Source organism: Stenella coeruleoalba (assembly GCF_951394435.1).
Source record: "Stenella coeruleoalba genome assembly, chromosome: 8".
Lineage (NCBI taxonomy): Eukaryota > Metazoa > Chordata > Mammalia > Artiodactyla > Delphinidae > Stenella > Stenella coeruleoalba.
The window spans coordinates 3,058,091-3,080,000 of NC_137154.1; the positions used below are offsets into that span (position 1 = coordinate 3,058,091).

Genomic DNA, 21,910 nt, shown 5'->3' on the forward strand with positions numbered 1-21,910 from the left:
GTTTCTGCGGCGCGTTCGTGTGTTCCGTGGGAACATGGGGGTGTCTGGGGGCACAGGCCTGGGGACACAGGGGTGTCCAGGTCAGACTTGCCTCGCCCACCTGGGGCTACCTCCCAGCCATCTCATGGTTTTCAGTTCGTCCTTCCAAGAGGACATGTTCTCGCTGGCCCGTTTTTCCTGAAGCAGAATCTCAAGGTGGGTGAGAAACTAGCCAAAGGTCACAAACCAGGAACGGCCAGCCCTGCATCTAGAGCCCGGGGTCTGCCCGCCACCCTCTCCCCCATCGGCCTGCCGTGCAGCTCAGCAACCTGGAAGGAGGTGGAAGCTCCCCTCCCACGTGCAGCCCCAGCGGATCGCCCTCCAAGGGGGACGGGGCACCTCCAAGGACACGAGCCTTTGAGCCGCCCGCGGGGAGGGGGGACTTGGGGCTGAGGGCCATGTGCGTGGTGTGGAGCGCAGAGAAGGGGGCTGGGCTGTGGTGGAAAACCCGCTCCTGTCTCCACTGCCGCTTCCCATGGGCTCCCTCCTGGGGAGTGGCGGCCACAGCCCCTGGGCCTGTTTCTGTGACCCCTGCTTTGCCCAGAGACCAGTTATCTGCGGGTGGAGGGAAGGGGCTCTGAAGAAGCAGGAGTCCACTGAGGTCTGGGCCACAGGGTAGCAGGATCAGGGAACCGTTCAGATCAGCCAGGACCCCCAGTTAGGGACCCGCAATTTACCTCCTAGGAGGAAGCCCACGGCCTACACATCCCAGCCCACCTTGGTCTCCATCCCCACCGGTCAGCTGAGAGCCCTGCGTCCCCGGGAGTGTGAGGCAGGAGGTGGGGACATGGCACGGGCACAGGGCTGGGGCAAGAGTCCCAGGTTCCAGGCCCACTTTTACCTGGCTGTGTGCTCTTAGGTCGCTCACTTAACTTCTCTGGGCCAGTGTCCTCGTCTCTTGAGTCTTCATGGGGCATTTGTTCCAACACGGTTGCGTGAACAGGGCTCAGAGGGTGAGTTATACCTTGAGCTGGTGGCGTCGAGCCCCACCAGTGTACAGGGAGCAGGGGTTCTTGCACTCTTTACATTAGCCCTGAAGTCAAAATACTCACAACCCGAACATCCCATTTTAATAATTTATGTACTAATTATCAAATTAATAAGTAACTGGTTTAATTAATTGATAATCAACTTCAGAGAACTTATTATTATCCCCATCTGACAAATAAGAGACTGCACCCGGGCCAGGCAGCCGGTGGGGGCAGAGCTGGGACCTGGATCCTGGCAGTCGCCTGGCCACATGGCCTGCCTTTCGGGGTCCAGAGAACCTTGACTGAGAATCACCAACCCTTTGGACCGACAGAAATCCTGCCGCTCAGACAGGTGAGGGTCGTGTCCAAGGACACGCAGTGAGCTCGTGGCAGCTGTTTAAGAAATTGATGACAGATGAGAAAAAGGAATCAGAGCCCAGGCTCTACCCCATTGATGCTTCCCAAACACGAGCCTAGAGTTGAGAGGATGTCGCTGACAAGGAGATGGGCTTGGTCCCCGCCCCCCGAAGCAAGGCTCGGCCCCCCACCCCTGCCTCCCACCCTGCAGACCGCTCACCACCAGCCTTCACACTGAACGTACAGAGTGTCGCTGAATTTCCCCCCAGGTCCCTCCAAACCGCACCACGGCCCATTCCCACCTCCCCCCACTAGGGATGCATGGACCAAAGGAAGGCATAACGGACAGCGTCAGCCAAGACCAACTTCACGGAGATGCTGTCCCTCCCTTTGGCCTTGGCTCAGCTGGTGGCGCGGCGAAAATGGACTGCGCCGCCCGGCCGTCTACCCTGCAGAACGCCGGGCTCAGAAACTGCTGGGACTGAAGAAAACCCTGTGTCACAAAATGAGAAAAAAATTACTCTGGACGACGGTGACAGCACCCTCTAAGTGTTACCTCGGCCCCGTGCTTATCGCCGGGTTGAATCATTTTCCTCTCCCCGCTAATGGCATGCGTAATTGCACTGGTTTTCCAGGCGTCCTTCACCCGTACTTATTTAGACTAGTGACTGATGCATTGCCATGGAAACCGGCACTAGGAAAAAAAAAAACCATCCCCAGTACAGTGGGAAGTGAGAGGATGCGGCTCCAACCTGGAGCTTACAACTTGTGTCAAAGAACCGAATTTTCAGCCGATCCCAGCGTGTGGTCTCCAAACGTCAAATCTGCGAGCCTCCCCGTGGATTAGACACCCGGAGCCGTCTTTCTTCTTCCTCTGATTTTTCCCCCCTTTTGTTCCGCGATTCTGACCCCAGAGGGCTGCAACTTTTTTCCTCTTGGATTAATGGACAATAGCAGATGAGGCCGGCCTCGTGGACACGGGCTCCGCATGGACCCGGACAAGCAGTGGGACCAGCCTGAGTGAGATGGTCACACCCAGGTTAGAGATGATGGCTGAGAATTCCCGGTTCAAGAAGAAAGTTCATTTTGGAGGTACGATGCCGTCTCCGGGACCTGCTCCGGGTGGATGTGCCGAGTCTTTGTTCTTGACCCTCCAGGGATGGTGGCGCGGCAGGTCTGCCGGTCCTGCCGGTGCTGGGTGAGACAGGGTGGCTGGCTGTGTAGGCGATGGCTTTGCACTGGGTGTGTTTTAAAATTACTGTATTTCTGGTGGTTGTGTTTCACCAGGGAAGGCTATTGTTTCCATAACGGCTTTCCACTGCTCCCGAGATAGAAGGGAAGGTCAAGGTAGCCGTCAGATCACCCGGGCAGACTCCGGCCTCTCCCAGGGCCCTTCCCGTATTCTCAGGAGTCCTTTCGAACACCCAGGCGGGGTTAAGACCAACTGGAGCATCTATTCCTAGTAAGCACTGTTACTAAACTCCAAGGGCGGACGACTGCATTGTGTGTTGCTGTGACTTCAATGCATAGATTTGTCCAGGATTCCTGTGTGTTCTCCCTGACAAACTGTATGGTACCTCCCCTCAGACTGGAGCAGGGCAGTGTGCCTCCCCGCCTGTCCAGCCGGCCCTCCTTCCAAGAAGGCATGGCCACTGTGGTTTTGGTTCGGTTCTTGTTTGAATCAAGTGGACTGGGTGCTCATCCACCGTTGTAGCCGTTGAGACAAGAAAACACCATCTGTATTTTCAGATTGCATCGCCTTCTTCACTTTCTACAGTTGGTTGTTACCAACTGTTCCCTCTCACTCCCAGAAGTGGAGGACAGAGGACACGGCTGGCTTGCAAGGGCTCCGGCCGGGGAGCTTGGCGACCTGGTCGGATAAGACGCGTCTCCTTGAAGGAGCCCCCCTGCCAGGTGTCACTCTGAGGTGCGCAAAGAGGGGTGGAGCCACGGATGGTCGAGGCTGCGGCGACCCCCCTCTTCCCAGTCCCCTGGGCTGGTCCTGACCCGCCAGTGTCTGTCAGGGACGTGTAGCATCTTTGGGGGGCAGCTTGGTGGGTTACCGGGTATAAGTACCTCAGAGGCTGGTACCGCTTGTAAGGTCCCTGCCAGGGTGGGTCTTTGTGCCATCCTTTAGCGCCACTGGGATCCACTTAACCCTCCCCCCAACCCACCCTGCTCCTTCTAGGGATGAATCCAGTCGCTCCCTTGGTCCTGAACCGTGCTTAGCCCGAGGTGTACCTGCCTCGACGCCGAGCTGGGAAGACTCAGCTGCCTCCCACACACAGGGCGGTTTCCTTGCGCCCAACAGGTCCCTTTGGCTCTGTGTCCTATTTCCTAAGCCTCAGCTGCCAGTGCCCCTAAAAAAGATTTTAAGGGACTAAAAAGAATCCTTCCACCCCCAGTCGGTGCCTGGGTTTAAATCCAGCTCTACTGTTCACACTTGTGTGCCCTTGGGCATCTCACTTCACCTTTCTGGGCCCCGGCGGTGGGAGGTGCGTAACCCTGCCTCGGGTGTTGTAAGGTTGGCGAGAGGGGCTCCACAGCGGGGGCTCCCCTGCACCTCGGTTCTGTGCCAGGCGCCGCAGTTGGCAGGGAAAGGCTGCAGTCAAGTGGCACCTAAGAGGTGATGATTTTTGGGGGGGAGGTCTTGATGTTGGAGGGGCGGGCGTTGGGCGGAGGCAGTGGGCGGGGGAAGCAAAAGGAGGGTCAGTCCAGGTATCCTGGCAGGACAGAGGGAGGAGCGCTGCCGCTCCCCCGGGGCCTGGCTGCTGGATTCAGTGCCAGAAAAGTCTTTTCCAGGTCCTGGCGTGTTTTCAAACACCCTGCCCCTCTGCACGGTCGCGCCAGCTTCCCCCGGCCCCTGCGCGTTCGCTGTGATGGAGAAGGAGGAGCAGGGCCTCCTCGGCTTGGACGCTGCAGCCCAGCTTAGCAACAACGTGCAGTCAGCCTCCTCCATTTACTGTAATTTCCATTTGAACTGCCTGTCTGGCTCCATGTATTGGTATAAATGCTTCCACTGAGCCGCCTGGGCTGATTTTTTTTTTTTTTTTTTTAATTCTAATTACTAGAGTAGAGAGCAACTCATTGACAGCCAGCAGCTTCTTTCATTTGTCCAGCCAATTTGGGAGGGTGGAGATCGGGGAAACGTGGCCAGGAACCCAGCTTAGTCAGCTTCCCTCCAGTGGTGCCCCAGCCCCGCTTGGCCCAAGGTTGGCGAGACGGGGAGAGAGGTGGGCGAAGCAGAGCTTCAGACCCCCGGGCACAGCGCCGGCTGCCCGGGCAGGAGACGTCCGATGAGTGAGTGGGGATCTTGGTGTCGGGAGGTGCCTCCCCGCACCATGGCCTTGGACAAGTCCCCCTCATTCTCAGATGGGGGTCCTGAATCTGAAAGCCTGGGGTCCAGGTTTCCTACATTCCCTAGTCATTTTCAAGGGCAGCCTCGTAAATCATCTTCTGCTCATCTCGAAGGTTTATCCTTTAAAGATGCAAAGGGGAGACTTCCCTGGTGGTCCAGTGGTTGAGACTTCACCTTCTAATGCAGAGGATGTGGGTTCGATCCCTGGTCGGGGAGCTAGGATCCCACATGCCTTGGGGCCAAAAAACCAAAACATAAAACAGAAACAATACTGTAACAAATTCAATAAAGACTTTTAAAATGGTCTACATCAAAAAAGGAAATCTTAAAAAAAAAATTTTCTTACAAGATGTGAAGGGGAGGATGCAGTCAAGTGCATGGCGGCCCCTTGAGCCGGGTTAGGATCCCAGCCCTCCACTCACGAGCTGAGCACCTTGCAAGTCGTCCCATGGTGTCTGGTCTTCTCCTGGGAGAAGAGACATGCCTCGTGGAGCTGCCAGGTGGTGACAGCAGAGGCGTTAAGAGAGCAGCCTGAAAACCAGTCCATCACTCGTGAGCTGTGTGACTTGGGGTGGTCACTTAACCTCTCTGTGCTTGGTTTCCTCCCCTGTAACAACAGCACCTGTCTCATGGGGCTGTTGGCAACTAAACCAGAGAAGATGTGTCTTTGCAGTCGGGATGGTGCTGGGCTGGCTTCCAGAAACAGAACCCTCAGGAGCTACCTAAACACAGGGCTTTCCCTGTCCCACCCAGCAGGGAGGCGGGGCCAGACCCAGCTCTCTCCTCCTGCCTCAGTCCTCAGCCGGCTTGGCTTCCACAATCCACATGGGAAAGGGAGCCGTGCCCTGGGGAGGCCTGGTTTGGGAAGGAAAGCTCCTCCCAGCAGACACCTGCTCACACCTCACTGGCCAAGACCTGGTCACGTGGCTGCCCCTGGAAGATGGCTGGGGAAGTGGGTTCTTGGCACCCCAGTCCCCATGGATGGAAAGGAGACAGTGCTTAGAAATAGGTGTTGAGTGGCTGGCAGAGGGTGCTGGTCGGAAGGAAGGCCACCTCGGCACAGGGCAGAGTGGCCTCTGCTCCCAGGTGTGCTGGGCAGTGCAGGGCAGTGGTTAGGGCAACCAGCTGCAGGACTGGGCCACCCGGGCTGGAGTCCCAGCTGCCGCCCCGCCTCGCCGACACAGCGCAGGGCGCCGCTGCTGAGGGCGTAGGGCTACTGGAGCGTTGCGAGGAGCTCACGTGTTTTGCACTTAGAACGGTGCGTGGCCACCGGGTGTCACCTGTGATGGTGATGGCGGGCGATGGGCGTCCACAGATCAGGACGGTGATGGCGGCAGTGATGCACCTGGGGTCCTCTCCCCCTGGCCCCAGTCCTCGTCCTCGAGCCCTGCTCTGGGAGGCTGGCCTCTCCCTCCCTTTGGGTCCTCCTGCCTCCTGAGCACTTACCAAGCTCCCGGCTGCACCACGGCCACGGCCCTCGGCCGCGGGCACCCTCGGCTACCTGGCGCACGGGCTTATCTTGCCGAGGCTGAATGGATGAAGCGGGTGCTGGTGGGCCTCGGCTGGTGGGTGCCCGAGCCCCACTGCCTCTAGGCTCTGAGAGGGCTTCACAGCTGCGCCTGCTGTGGGGCCGGAAGACCGCTTCCTGAAGTGACAGCTACACGAGCAGCCTTCGCTCGGCGATGCGACTACTGTTAATTCTCCAGGTGTTTTCTGTCCTCTTACAACACAGCGGTCAACTGGCTGGGATGACTAAGGGAAAAAACCAAGCGTGCCAGGAGTGCCCAGTTCTCTGAAGTGCTTTCCGTGCGTCCTGGGAAGGAAAATCAGGCACATCCCCGCACCTTCCTTTGCCTTTGGTTTCTGGAGTCCGTAGGTTTGGCTCTCACGTGGTGCTGGTGTGTTTTGGGACCCTACAGGGCTGGGAACGGCTGGCACTCCCCGTACCCACACCCCCATGCCCACTCTAAGGGAATTCAAGACACATGGTTATTTTTGAAAACTTACGGCAGCCCCTGCCGCCGGGGCCTTACCCAGCTGTGTGAGCACAGGGCCGGTTCCCCCGATGACACATGGCACACGTGTGCACACACGCTGGGGGGCACAGAGCGATACTCCAGGGAGCTGGGAATAAATAGAACCAATGACTCAGTTGCATGTTGGTGCTATAGCCCACCGTAGAGCGGCTTCTACTACTGAAGCCAAGATGCTTCCGGGGAGGAGAGTGAGGCCCCAGGGCAGGTGGGGCTGCAGGCCCCTAGGGGAAGGGCCGTCGTTTGTACAGAGCCTGGTTCCATTCTCTGAAGGAGGAATCATTGTGTAGCGGCCACAGGCACGGAGCGAACCATTTATCCACCTTTGCACAGAGGAGAGGACGAGGGTCAGAGGAAACAGCAGTCCCCTGGGTCTCACCATGATTCTGCAGAGTCAGAAATTGAACTGAGCTCCTTTAAACAGGGAAATATACTTCCTAGAGAAGTACTTTTCTTTCACTTGGACAGTTTTTGACCTGAAAGCAAGATTCTGAGTTCTTTAACTAAGATGGGTTTAAACAGTTTTCTGAGCAAGTGTTGCCCCACTGTGCTATCCCTACAGGGATGGTCTCTTTGCGGTCGTGGTGGGCAGATAATGGCCGAAGATGTCTGTGTCCTGATCCCTGGAACAGGTGACTGTGTCCGGATACATGGCAAAGGGCAAGTAAGGTCACAGATGGCATGAAGGTTGCTAGCCGACTGACTTCAAGATGAAGAGATGGGGCTTCCGTGGTGGCGCAGTGGTTGAGAGTCCGCCTGCCGATGCAGGGGACACGGGTTCGTGCCCCGGTCCGGGAAGATCCCACATGCCGCGGAGCGGCTGGGCCCATGAGCCATGGCCGCTGAGCCTGCGCGTCCGGAGCCTGTGCCCCACAACGGGAGAGGCCACAGCAGTGAGAGGCCCGCGTACCGCAAAAAAAAACAAAAACAAAAACAAACAAACAAAAAAACAAGATGAAGAGACGATCTGATCCTGGGTTATCCCTGAAGCCCCCTGTAATCCCAAGCGTCCTTAAAGTGGAAGAGGGAGGCACAGACTTCAGAATCAGAGTGGTGGGGGTTTGAGGACTCGACCCGCCGGTGCTGGCTTGGGAGGTGGAGGGAGGGGCCGCGAGCCAAGGACTGGGGGCGCCTCTAGAAGCCGGAAAAGGCGAGGGAACGGGTTCATCCTGGGAGCCTCCTGCAGCCACGAGCCCCGCCCTCACCTTGATCTTAGCCCAGAGAGACGCCCGCTGGATGCTGACCTACGGAGCTGTAGGGTAATGGACTTCTGTTGTTCTGGGCCAGTAGGTTCGGGGTCATTCGTGACAGCAGCCACGGGGAGCTAATCCTCCGTCCTTAAGGGGTGTGGAGTGAAGTCTGGCTATCTCTGAAGAGCAGGGTCCCTGTTTTGCCTCCCCTCCCCCTCGAGCCCAATAGCCAGCGCCCAGAAGGTGCTGGATCGATGATCCGCAGCTGATGTAGTGATTGCACGAGGGACCCAAGCTGCCGTGGTGTGAGCATGAGAAGTGGCTTCAGATCAAAGTCGTGCCCCTCGGCCGGTGTTCCTCAGAGGTGAGGCCCTGATCTCCGTGCCCAGCGGTGGGGTGGGCACCTGCCAGCACAGCGCCCTGACCCGCAGGGGTGGAGCTGGGCTGTGCAGGCTGCGAGCTCCGTGCCCCCTGCCCTCTGCCCCTGCCCTGCCCAGGCTCCAGCCAGCCCTTCATGTGGTTTGCCCCCTTTTCTGCATCCTGGGGTCTGGCCCCGGACGGGTCTGATGGTGAGCTTGGAGACGCCACCAGCCCCCCATACCCGTGTCCCGCCAGCCTGCCTGTGCCCACTGAGGCTTCTCCCCACGCTCCTGTCTGTGGTTCTCCGCAGAGAGATGGAGCCCATCGGCATCTTTGGTTTTAAAAAAGAAGAGTTATTTCTGTCTCCATCCCCATCAGTGATTTCTTTCTTCCTTGTGCTCTGGATCCTGCGTTTGGCTCTCCAGCCGGGGCGCGGCCCAAACTGTGTCTGATTTAAAACCCGCGGGAGATCACAGGAGCCGGCATGGGAGGGAGGCGTGTGGATGAGAAGCTGGGGGTGGAGCTTCTCATCCACACACAGGTGGCCCTGCGCCCTGTGTCCGGGCAGGAAGTGTCACCTCGCAGGCTGGCCCGGCCCGTCCAGCTCGGCCAGGCGCTGCCGTGATGAGGGAGTGGGACCCCGACTGCTCAGGGGTCCACCCTGCCCCTTCTGCCTCTTCAGGGTGAGGGGCCGAGAATAACAGCCCGAAGGGAGTGGAGTCCACGGGAGGGGCTGGAGCAGAGGGGAGCTGGTGGTGGGGTTGCGGAGCCCAGGGACCACTTTCCCTTCTCTCTGTGACTCTCTTTGTATCTCCATCTCTGTGTGTGTGTCTTCGTCTCTCTTTCTCTGTCTCTTTCTTTGTCTCTCTGTGTCTCTCTCTGTTCTTGTGTATCCTCTGTCTCTGTGGGTGTCTCTCTGTCTCTCTCTGCCTGTATCTCTGACTCACTGTCTCCCCCTCTGTCTTTTTCTGTCTCTCTGTCTCTGTCTCTGCTTTTGGTGGGTTGGAGGCTCAGCTCCAGAGGAAGCCCCAGGCAGGACTCTGAAGGAAGCCGAGGCCCCAGCTCTCTGCATTTCTGTGCTGCACGGCGAGTAACCTCAGCTACGCAGCTCTGGACCCCAGCCCCAAATCGGCTCAGAGGTCTGAGGGTCAGCAGTGCGGGTGGGCGCACCTGGATTCTGTGCTCAGGGTCTTATGGGCCCAGAGTCAGGGTGTCACCTGGCTGGGCTTTAGCTGGAGGCCCTGAAGGAGGACCCCGTCCCCCCAGCACGCTGAGCTGTCGGGGATGAACCAGGCAGTGCGACGCAGAAGTGTTTTATCATCGTTACACGCAGTCTCCCGTCTGTGGCCGATTCAGGGTCTTTATCACAGAGAGGGGAGACGTCTGGACCCCCTGCGTCCCTAGTGCCCTCCGTCTGGTCGTGTGAACCCAAGGATGTTGGCCTGTGGCCAGGTCGGCGGCCCTCACTGAGGGCACGCTGCCTCCGGGGGTGTTTGGAACTGTGCAGGCCAGGTGTTGTCCCAGTCAGTACCAGCACATAGGACCTGGACACGGCAGCACCGCCGTGGTGGACGGGCCCCTAGCCAGGCCCCGGGGTGAGGTCCAGAGGTGCCGTCACCATCCGCTTGGGTAACGAGACCTACCCGGAGCGACAGAGTAGCCGGAAGACCAGGGCTCTTGCGGTTCAAGAAACCTAAAACCCACGTGAGCTGGGTCAAAGGAAGAAAGGTACTCCACCGCAGTAGGATGCGGGGGGAGCTTGTCAGGAGCCGGGCCAGCTCAGCCATCTCTCTAGGGCCACACATGCGTCATCACCGCCCCGAGCCCCTTGCCTCAGTCTCCCTCCTTCTCTTCTCCCCCACCCCACAAAGTGTTCCCACAGTGACAGCCTCTCTGCATGAATGGAGGTGTCCTCTGTTCACACGGGGAGCAGAGACTGGCCACTTCTATTCCAGGTCCCCAGGAGAGGGGGTCTGATGGGCCGGGCCGGGCCGGGCAGCTCTGACCAGGGCGTGAGGTTCTGTGTACAGATATGGTTGGGGTCCTGCTCTGTCCCAGGGGCAGAAGGATACATTCAGAGAGGGAAGACCAAGACGTCTTCCTGGAGGACAACTGTGGCCGACAGCCCACCTGGGAAGGGACTTAGACGCGTGACGGTGTTATAACTTCACCACAAGGCCAAGGTCAATACTGCTGCTAGCCCCATGTACAGATGAGAAAACTGAGATTCGGGGAGCTTGTTCCTGCCCAGGCCCCGCAGCTAGTGAGGACTTAAGCTCACGTTTTCTTGTCTAGATGCAGGCTTCCTGCCTGCCTTCCTGTCTGTGGCATCTCACGAGCGAGGGAACCGTCCCACAAGGGACCTGGGTGGGGATCGGGGCCGGCGTGCCCACGCAGCCTTGGCCCTGCTCTGGTGTTCTGGCCTCTCCCCACGCCCGTCTCTTGACCCGACAGCCCACCTCCTCCCCACGCCGTCCTTTGAGTTCTTTTTTGGCCTTTCAGAGTCTTAATAGATTTCTTAGAGAAGATTCCTCTTCATCAACAGTCACACTCGAGGCTCGGAGGCCATCAGTATCTCCCCGGATGCCCCATCCTGGCTTCCTTGCGAGCTAGACGGGATCCTCTTCCCAGCCGCTCTGCGTAAAGGGCTATTTTAAATGCTGACAGTCTGAAGCTTGTCATGCGATCTGTCACTCCCTTTCACGAGTCACAAGAGGTATATGGAATGGAATTTCCAGGGTGTTTTTTTTCCCCCTTTCAATGTAGATTTTTCTAGGCCATATTCCAAGAAAAACTTTCAGGGCACATCAGCTTAATCACTGCGTGGTCCTCTCCTGGGAAATGGGGTTACGTCCCTAGTCGCATTGGTGGCGGAGGGGATGTGTCATGTTGAGAAGGCAGAGCGTACAGACATCTGGTTTGATAGTTGAGTAAATGAGAGCTCAGAGCGGCAGAGTGAGGTCCCACGCCATCACCACCAAGGTCAGGACTAGAAATCCAGTTTCTCCGTTTGCAGAAGGGCTGCTTCCATTCCCTTGGCAGTCGAAACTAAACTCAGTCTCTGGGCCATATCCTCAGTTCTTCACAGTCAGACCCAAGGAGGCGACAGTGCCCACGCTGGATAAGAACAAAGGGTCCAAGAGCGTGTGGGTTTTATCCCGTTGTTCAGTTACTCCACAGCTGTTGATCACCTACTGTGTGCCAGGCTGTGTTGTAGGAGCTGGGGACCCAGCAGTGCAGTGAACTTGGAGCTGGGGAAGGAATGTCCCAGAGAGAGTCTAGCAAGTGCAAAGGCCCTGAGGCGCAAACGAGTTTGTCATGTTCAAGCAACAAAAAGGAGACGAATAGGGTGGGAGTGGAGTGACTGCGGTGGGGGCGGGGAGCAATGGGAGAGGAGGGTTCAAAGGCAGGGCTGCGTAGCCTTGGACCTGTGTCATCGGAGGGCTCGAGGAGGGGACTCGAATTCTACTTGGAGACTGTCGGAAAACGTTAAGCAGAAAAGTGGCATCACCTGATTACATTTTTTGAAGCTCATTCTGTATAGAGGTTCAGGAGATGATTCAGATCATTCAGCAGTAGTGACTGCTGGCCTCTAAGCTGAGTGGGGCTACAGACATTTCCGAGCACCTGCCGTACGAAGCACTGAGCCTGGAACCTGGCCCAGGAGGTGGGCCTGTCTGTGAACTACTAGGTTCTTGCCTTTGAGAAGTTTCTACGTGGCTTAGGAAACAAACGAGTGAATAGTTCCCTCTTGGTTGGCTGGTTTTTCTGTCTCCTTTGTCGTACCCAGAGGCCTCCTCTGAGACATATAGAGGCCTGTGCTCTGTGCCGTGCTCTCTCCACGTCCAATGGGATGCGTTCCTGTCGTCCGTTGTGTGGTTTTCCATTTTCTCCTAGAAGGTGTGAGATCCTCACAGACAAGGGGCCAGACTCAGCCTCTGCCTTGATGTTGTCTGGGCTTCCTTTCTACTTTTGGTTGCCAGAAAGCCAGCTCTGCCACGCTTGAGCAAAACATGGAATGTACTGGCTCGCGTGACAGAGAAGGCCACGCGTGGGCTGCGTCGGTCAGCTTAGGCCAGAGAAGGCTGCAGTAACAAACAGGCCCCGATCTCAGTGGCCTAAAACCACCAAGGTTTCTTTCCCACTCACACCACCTGCTTGTCATGTGTCCCAGGGGGCACACCTAGGGACCCTGACTGATAGAATAACCACTGTCTCAAACATTTTGGTTGCCGTGCCCGTGGACAAAGAAACAGTAGGGGGGCGAGGGGAGGCGGGGCGGGGGGGAATCTTGGATTGGGAATTAAATGTTCCATCCACCCAGGAAGTGAAGTAAATGAGTTCTTCCGAAAACGCAGTGGCCGAGATGAATCGCAGGGATCCATCCAACCACATGCCCAGAGGGAGGAAAGGCAGAAATATTGAATGAGTCGCCCTCACGACCACCACGAGCCAAGACCCAGGGATTCTCAGCACCGGGCCGCTTGTGTCCCTCCCGCTGTGTGCAGGCTGCATGCATTGGCTGGTTTTCCCCATGATGTGGTGTGATGGCCACTGGTTGCCCACACCCCACGTCCTCCCACCTCACGGTCCATGAGAAAGCCGAGTTCTTCCTCAGCATCCAGACCTCAGCACGTCTCAGAAAAAGGCCAGCCGGTCCTCCGTGGGCCATGGGCAGGTTGCTGGTGAAGATGCCTCCTCCCAGGTCCCCCAGTGGATGCTGACCCAGGAGGCTGTGCTGTGCAGTATCCCTGCCCCCTGCCGGCTCGGTGACCTCAGGCAACTCACTCAACCTCTCTGAGCCTCACCTTCCTCAGCTGTAAACCAGGGATAGTAACAGTATTGAGCTCTTGCCCATAAAGCGCTTAGAATACGCGGGGCCCCGCATGAATGTTTTGAAACACGATAGCTGTTGGCTGCTGTCAGCCAGGCTGGGGAGGCACAGAGTCGGGGGTCTGCTCACTTTAATTTGCAGTGAGCATGCCTGCCCCTCCCCCGAGCTCCTCCCCTGTTGCCGTGCCCCGCCCCCGTGCCAGCACCTCCCCAACTCCCTTCCTGGACCTCCCAGGTCACACCCCCGCAGCGGCTGCCCCCCCACCAATCCCCCTCCCTCTCAGCCTCCTAGGTGGGGGCCGCCCCCGGCATCAGCAGGGCCAGGGCCTTGGGACCCGCCGCATGGACCTTCTCGTGCCGGTGCAGGTTGGAGCGCCGGCTGAAACTGTTGCCGCACAGGGGGCAGCAGCAGGGCCGGACGCGGCGGTGGGTGCGCTGGTGGGCGGCGAGGTGCGAGCTGTGGCTGAAGCCCTTGCTGCACTCGGGGCACGGGTAGGGCTTGACCCTGGTGTGGGTGCGCTGGCGCGCTGTGTGACCTCGAGGGCCACCTTGGAAGGTGGAAGGTCCCAATCCTCCGTGCACAGCGATAACCAGGTAATATAGCACTTTCCATTTGCCAAGCACCGTTCCAGCATTTTCCCTGTATTAATTCATTTACTCCTCCATCACTTCCCTGTGAGTAGGAACTATTATTATCCCCACTTTACAAATGAAGAGCCTGGTGACTTGCAGCCAGTAAACGGCAGAGCTGGGCTCTGAATTCAAGCCAGTTTAGCCTGCGAGCCCACATCCCTCGTCATGGCACTCTGCTACTTCTGCAAAACAGCTACAAGAAATCCACTTAGCCCTGGCTGCTGTGGGAAGACCAAATAAGGTGAAGGACTTTCATTTACTAAAAAAAAGCGATAATTTAGCAAAGCTGCAGTGATGGTTAGGATGATGACGATGGTGATGATGACAGAGATGATCGTGATGTGATGAGGATGATGCTGTGATGATGGTAGCAACGGTGATGATGACAGAGATGACAGTGATGTGATGAGGATGATGCTGTGATGATGGTAGCAATGGTGATGATGACAGAGATGACAGTGATGTGATGAGGGTGATGCTGTGATGATGGTAGCAATGGTGATGATGATGGTGGCGGTGATGCTGTCCCTCAGGACCCCTTTCCTGTCCCTCGGGGCCATATCTCAGAGCAGAAGTCTGACTGTGTCCAGAAGCCAGAGGACAGGGAAGGCCTGTGCAGTGAGAGAGTTTTTCACAAAGCAGTTAGAGACAATATGATTCCAAAAGTTCCCCTTTCTCTTATAAAACAATTATGGTAGTGGAAGGGAATCCATTGTTTTTAAGGCCAGATTAATAACTTGTTAAATCCCATGTTTGTCTCCACCCTTCCCTCTTTTGTTTAACATTTTCTTGGTCCATGAAATCCCAAAGTCTGGGAACCACTGGCTAACTGACCTAGAAAGGGTCCCTTTCTGAAACATTTGTTTCCTCTGGCAAAGATGTGGACAGGTACACACACACACACACACACACACACACACACACACACACACACACACACACACACACACACACACACACACACACACACACACACACACACACACACACACACACACACACACACACACACACACACACACACACACACACTCTCTCTCTCTCTCTCTCTCTCTCTCTCTCTCTCTCTCTCTCTCTCTCTCTCTCTCTCTCTCTCTCTCTCTCTCTCTCTCTCTCTCTCTCTCTCTCTCTCTCTCTCTCTCTCTCTCTCTCTCTCTCTCTCTCACTACGCTCTCTGCTCCTTCGATCTGGAACCCCTGACCTCAGCCAGGGCCTGCACCAGCCAGCTCTCAGGGCCCAGCGGTTCCCTGGGCAACAAGCACAGAGCTGCCACTTGGGGCATAAAGAACAGGCAATTAAGAGTAATAATAACAATTAACAGCCCATCCCCACGTGATTCAGTGGCTTCACGAGCTACTCTGCTTAACCCTACAAACAGGTTCCAATCCCACTTAACCCTCCCGGGCCCAGCCCTTATGTGGGCTCCACGCGATGTCACAGGGCTGGCCTGGCCAGAGGCACTGCCTGGCCCACGTGCTCCCCCCCGCACAGTGATCTGACTGCTGGGGCCCTCAGCCCAGCCCTGGAAAGTCAGCATCTGTTAGCTTTATCCTCACCCCACCCCCAGGATCCTGAGCCCCAGAGAACAGAGCTGAGGCCCCACCCCATCCGAGCAGCCTTCTAATCCCTGCATTTGGGGCACAGGGCCTGACCTTCAGGTGGACTTGATAAATGGTAACTAGATTTGAACATGTACGCAATGCAAGATGCCAGGGAGGAGGGGGAGAGGGACACGGAACACCTGGGTACGTTGGGTCTGACTGCCAGACACGGGGGATGTGCGTGCAGCTCGGCTGGACCAATGCCCTCGGGCCACTCTGCCAGGGCGCAGTGTGTTTCTGTTTGCTGATTTGCAGCGGACTGTTGAGATTTGCTCCGCAAGCTCTGACATTGGGTGTGTGCCAGGAGTGAAACACCAGAGGTGATAGAGAAATAAGGCCAAATCCCCACCCTCGAGCCCCGCAGAGAGCGCGGAGACTCGGGTCCTCTCCAGGGGTCCCTTGGTGCGACCTGCTGGTTCTGAGCCTGGGCCCTGGAGCCCACCTGCCCGCGGGGGGCCCACCCTGCCCCCACTGTTTAGCAGGATGTGCCTTTGCATCGGCAGTGCTCGCCAGCACCATCTGTAAAATGGGTCCAACCGTCGTACTTCCCTCGCCGGGCTGCTGTGACCAGCAAGTGGGAGTGGATCGGCCCAGATGGCCACGAATTGTGGCCCAGGGGAAGGACTCAAGAAATGTTAGTGAGGACGAAGATGTTATTGCCCCAGGTTCTTGGACTCTTTAATCAATAGAAATTGATGCGGCCAGACGAGAAATTCAGACAGAGCTTTACTGGGACTCGTGCTGCAGCATAGGAAGAGAGAACAAGAAACCCCAAGTGAGGGTGGGGGGGGCGGGGCGAGCTGGCTTCTTAAATGGCGTGAGGGCGGGGCAGATCGGTGGGCGGAGCTGGAGGAGGGGCTTAGGTGGTCTGCCCACCCCCTTGGGGTGCCATGTGCAGGGATCATGCGTTGTACCCTGCTTTCTCTCCCTGTACCTCAGAAGTGGCAGTTGGGCTTTTGGGTCTTTTTGCATCTTGTTGTTCGTAATTTGCCCCAACTGTGCATGTGAGTGTTTATTTTTATTTATATTTTTTTAAACAGCCACCCCTCCCCTGGCCACAGTGACATTTTTTTAATTTAAATTTTATTTTTTTGGCTGCGCAGCATGTGGGATCTTAGTTCCCCGACCAGGGATCGAACCCGCGCCCCTTGCATTGGGAGCGCGGATTGATTTTTAGTCCCTTAGAGGTTCTTTGTATCTGTTGCTTGAGGAGACGTTTGTCCAGGGGCAAACACTCCGGTGAGGGGGTCCCGGGTCCCAGCCTGTCTCAAAGACAGTGATGACACAGCAGAGACACGCCAAGCAGAGGCGAGTGCCTCACTCCACAACGAGGACACCAAGGTCCTGCAGAGGGATTGGAAGGGTGGCGTGAAATGGAGCAAAAGCAGAGGGGCCACGCTTGGCTGGACTTGGCAGGACCTGCAGAGTGACACACGCACCCACTCCCTGGGGGCCGTGACAGACAAATGAGAGAGTATAGGAGCAGAACTTGGAACAGGGCCTGGTACCCAGTCAGCACGCAATTTGTGTCAGGGACCGAGATGGTGATGAAGATGTTGTCACCGTTCAGGGAATTGTAACTTTCGTATTGTTGGAGCCTCGGGTGGAGTGATGGGAAAGGGGCAGAGAGGCAGGGGGAGCCGAGTCACTGAGAACCCGGCCGCAGGTCCTTTAAGACATCACTAGCTGCTGTAACAAGCAAATCCCTGGAGTGTAGCACAAGGCAATACAATTTTGTTGCTTCTTTTAAGAGCTAATGCACAGAGACCCAGGCTTTTGCCAGGACTCCCTGATGATCCCATCATCCTGTCGAGCCTGGGAGTCCTAGCTTTGAGCTGGGAGACACAGCAAGAGAGGTTAGGGAGAGCTCCCTGGCCTCCATAGAAGCCAAGCTTCGAAGGGACGCACGCACGCATGCACGCACGCACAGATGCGTGCGTTCCATTGGTGGGAGGTGGTCACGTGGCCACACCTGGCTGCAAGGGGTGCTGGGAAATGTAGTCCTGGGCTGGACAGCTGCTCCTCCCAGCACCCCCAAGGCAACACCACACCATGCAGAAAGGAAGCGTGTGTTTTTGCTGCACAGGCTGCCTCTGGGCATGAGAGGAGCCAAGAGGTATCAGCGCGACCCTTCTCAGAGCCCTTGCACGTGTTCACTTTTCAGCCGAAAAGGTGCATTTGGGTTTGAGTAAAATCCCGTTCGCCTTGGAAGGTGGTGTCAAGGAGACTGACAGCAGAGAGGTCACAGGGTTTAAATGAGAGTTTGAGCCATTTTTCCTGAAGCCAATCACATAATTTCTCTGTATTGTTTCCAGGGTTTGGGAAAGAGAGTGCCCAGGAGATTTTATTTGGGGGAAAATACCTAAACAGTAAATCATAAGCTGCTGTATTTCTTGCATTTGTGTTGTTGTGGGTTTTTTTCCCCTCCAGCTCTGAGCTATCGATTAAGTCTAATTACATCATTCATATAATTTCCCGTGAAATTTAAGTCGAAATTTGCTGAGTAAGGGAAGTAAGCAGGGGACTTAATTAGGAACTTAATCATGGTTTTTTTGTTTGTTTCTAGGAGAAAGCAACTATAATCAGGAAGAATAACAATAAACATTTCCTTTCTCCCAAAGCAGTCATCCGCAGGTTCTCGGAGTCGCTAGACGGCTCGGCAGCATCACCTGAGAGTACCGCTGTCGCGGATTCTGTGTGCTGAGTGGCCGGGACCTGCAGAGCCCTGTCTTCTTTGCAGAGAGCATCCTGCGCCAGCCAGGGACCCTGGGACCTGCCTCCATTTGGGAATGGAGCGCATGACTCTCCAGTAGTCAGCCTTGAGGTTCATCTGCGTCCCCCAGAGTTTGCAAAGTTAGGCCACAGAGCAAGGCCGCGTCTTCCTCCCAGATCTTTCCGCAGGAGAGCGGGTCTCACGCTTCGTAGGTCAGATAAATGAGGGGCCCGGCCGGCCTCGCGTGGTTTCAACATGCGGGGACCGTGACTTTCTAAACGATGTCTCTCTTCCCTCTCTGCAGAAACTCGTGCAGACCGCAGCAAGAAACTCTTCCGGCACTACACGGTCGGCTCTTATGACAGCTTTGATGCTTCCAGGTAAGACGTGATTCTTTCTCTGCCAGGCCCCCTCCGGTCAAAGATGCTCGTGGGCGTCCTGAAAGCGCTGGACCACCTTGCATGGAGCACTTGGAACCCCATGGCTTGCTTCCCGCTATGGGTCCCCGTCACCCACCGCCCAGACGTGGGCTGGGATGATGGAGACCGCCGTCTTCCAGGGGACCCGCCCGAGAGGTGGGCTCTGGGCCGCCTGCAGTTTGGGGTCGGGCTAGAGCGCACTTGTGGGATGGCCAAGGGAGAGAGCTGTCTTTCAAGGAGGAGGAAACCTGGCGTTGTTTGGGGGGAAAGCAGTGCAAATGGTAAAGATGACAGTGCTTGGCGGCCACGGGAGCCTTGAGACAGCACCAACGTATCAGCATCCCCCCCCGGGGGTGGGGGGCAGAATATGAGGATGCCTCTGGGTTTCCCCTCCTCCAGCCCCCTACTGCCACCAATCTGCTTTCTGTTGCTAAGGATTTGCCTGTTCTAGACTTCTCCTAGAAATGGAATCCTACAGTATGTAATCTTCCGTGAATGGCTTCTTTACCAAGAAGAATATTCTCAAGGTTCATCCATGCTGGAGCGTGTATCAGTGCTTCGTCCCTTTTTTTTTTTGGTCCCTTTTTTTCGCTAGTTTTTCTACTGTGGTAAAATATAAATAACGTACAGCGTGCCGTCTTAACCACTCTGAAGTGTACAGCCCAGTGGCGTTAAGCACATTCACATTCTTGTGCGACCATCACACCCTCCGTTTCCAGAACCCTTTCCATCTTCCCAAACTGAAACTCCGTCCCCATGAAGCACTCGCTCCCCTTCCCCTCCCCCAACCCCCGGCGCCCACCATCCTACTGTCTGTCTTCATGAATGGGGCTCCTCTAGGGACCTCGTACGAGTGGAATCATACAGTATGTGTCCTTTTGTGTCTGGCTTCTTTCACTGAGCATCATGTCCTCAAAGTTCATCCCTGTTGGACCAGGTGTCACAGTGTCCTTCCTTTTTGAGGCTGAATAATATTCCTTTGTGTGGATGGACCACATTTTGTGTCTCCGTTCACCCGCGGATGGACGCTCGAGGTGCTCCTACCTTCTGGCTGTTGTAAACATGCGGCTGTGGACATATGTGTACAGATATTTTTTGAACACCTGTTTCCAGTTCTTTGGGGTGTATACTTAGGAGTGGAACTGCTGGTCACCTGGTTTTCGCGTTGACCCGGCCCAGCCACCTTTCTCCTATAAACAAGATGCGCTATAACAGAAATGCCATTCCCAGCAGAGTAGCCGGTCCCCTCTTCCGGGGGGCTTTGCAGACTCTCCAGGTCTTGCTAAGATTGTCCACTTTTTTACCTTGAAAGCCCAGGTTGTGATCGTTGGCCTGGCCACCAGCGCAGCCCCGAGAGAGCGCTCAGAGGCTGATGGCTTCCAGGGAGTTACACCCACCCCTGGCGTCTGCTGATGAGTCTTTATCTGGGTCAGATGAGTCGTTTTTGCCTTAGCTGGAGGCCGTCTGTGAAAGTGGACCCTGGGCCCACGGTCACTGTCAGCATGCTGTCACTCTCTGCTTCCGTTCTAGCAGGGAGGGCGCCTGAGTCTCCGAGAAGCCCAAGAGCTGTTGCCATGGTGACTTGGAGGGCTGTCCAGGCTGGGAGTGGGGCTTTGAGGGAAAGAGGCCCTCTGGGTGCTGGAAGGGTCCAGGCCGTGTCTTGCCCTCAGGCCGTGGCTTTTGCAAAGCCATGTCCCTACGTGATCCGTTGTCAGCAGAGGGCAGCCAGCAGGCCACCCTTGGTGTGTGTGTGTGTGAGGGCGGGTGCGCGCGCACACTCGGTGCTCGAGACGGGCAGGGCTGACTGAGCTGGGAAAAGAGAAGACCACAGGGCCAGGCTGTCTGGGCCACGTGTCCTGTGGCTGCAACAGGCCAGAGAGCACCAGGGATGCTCACTGCAGGTCGGCCGACAGAGGACATGTGGAACCGTCATAGCTGCTAAGTGATAGGACAGAGCCGTCTCGGGAGATGATGAGCTCCCCGTCGCTGGAGGAAGTCAAGCAGGGTGGGCATCGTCGTGGCGGAATGTCATAGAAGTTTGGACTTAATGACCTCTGAGATCACAGCCAGGTCTGCATCCGTGTTTTGGCCCCAGATGAAGGCTTGCGTTCTACGTATATACTGACCACCTGCTCAGTGCCAGGGTCCAGGACCACAGAGGAGGGGGACAGCTGGACACACCTGGTTCGCATGGTAGCTTCTAAGCAGATGGTAGAAGCTCTGACCTTGACCGCAGTTTAGGAGCCAGCCCTCCTTTCCCACAAGAAGGAATCAGGCCGTGGGCCTCACTTGACGAGGTGTTGCCGTGAAAGAAATCAGAGTAACGATCGCGCTATTTGTTGACCTCCTGCCACAGGCCAGCCACCTTGCACTGATCCCAGCACCGCCAACCACCCACCCTCCCAGCAACCTTGAAATTGGTGTCCTTCTCCACTTGGCAGGAGGTCTCTGGAGAGGAGACAGGAGGGCCTGAGTGTCTCAGACACAAGTGTCTGAGGCCATCAGAGTACAGAGCCCGTGCCCTCAGCCCCCCTAACCCCCCACCAGGGTGAAGATGTTACTGCCCCAGGCTGGCCAAGGGATCATCCTGGGATTGAGGAAAGCTAGTTCAGGACAGAACCATCACCCTGTGACGGGTGTTGGGAGGATGGACAGTGGTGTTGCCTTGGTTATCGCAGGGCCTCCGAGCTTTTCCGTAAAGGGTGCAGGGGTCAGCCTGTGGGATCCTGCAGCCTCCCGGAACTGGCCTTATCCAGACTGTGAATTTGACAGAGGCCGTGGAGGGCGGGCAGTGAGGGAGCCTGGGGCCCCGACGCACCATTGTCACCCAGGCGGCTGGCGGGGGCGGCTCTGGAGCACGTGCCAGAGTGAGAGGCTGACCTCTGGTCCGCCGGGTGCACGGCAGAAAGCGTCCAAGGGAATTGCGTGCCGCGGTGCGGGCTCAAACCAACCGGCCGCTTGTTAGCCTGCTTCCAAATTCATGTTAGACGTGGCCTAATGAGGCGCAGAGGTCTGGGGGCCGCGCCAGTCCCCGGGCCAATTACCTGCAGTCGGTGGTTGGGTGACCGTCCGGGAGGGCGGTTTGTGGCTGAGGCTGCCCCAGTGCCGACGCAGATGTGCTGAAGGAGCGTGCCGTGGGAAATGAGGCTCAATGGAGACAGTTTCTGAAGCAGTCAGGAGGGTTCTCCCCTTCCCAGCCCCTCTTATTTCAAAAACTTTACTCAGAGCTTCAGAGCTGAGAGCGGAATGGTGGGAACACACCCGGTCGTGGTTGAACGTGTCTAGTTGCTCCAGCTGATTCCCTCCTCAGATTCCCTGCCATCTACCCAGCCCGCACCTGACAAAAGGGTCTAGAAACGTGGACACGTGGTCAAGGTCAGAAGGCAGAGGACCTGGGGCCATT

At 56.6% G+C, this 21,910-nt stretch overlaps 1 protein-coding gene across 2 annotated transcripts in view; it reads left to right on the plus strand.

Moving 5' to 3' along the window:
* Positions 1-21,910, plus strand: part of SHANK2 (SH3 and multiple ankyrin repeat domains 2) — a 552,956-nt gene that overhangs the window by 342,561 nt on the left and 188,485 nt on the right. For both annotated transcript variants that reach the window (XM_079928829.1, XM_079928828.1), the window contains one exon: positions 18,393-18,468. In XM_079928829.1, coding sequence (XP_079784955.1) covers positions 18,393-18,468 — 76 coding nt within the window. The remainder of the gene's footprint in view (positions 1-18,392; positions 18,469-21,910) is intronic.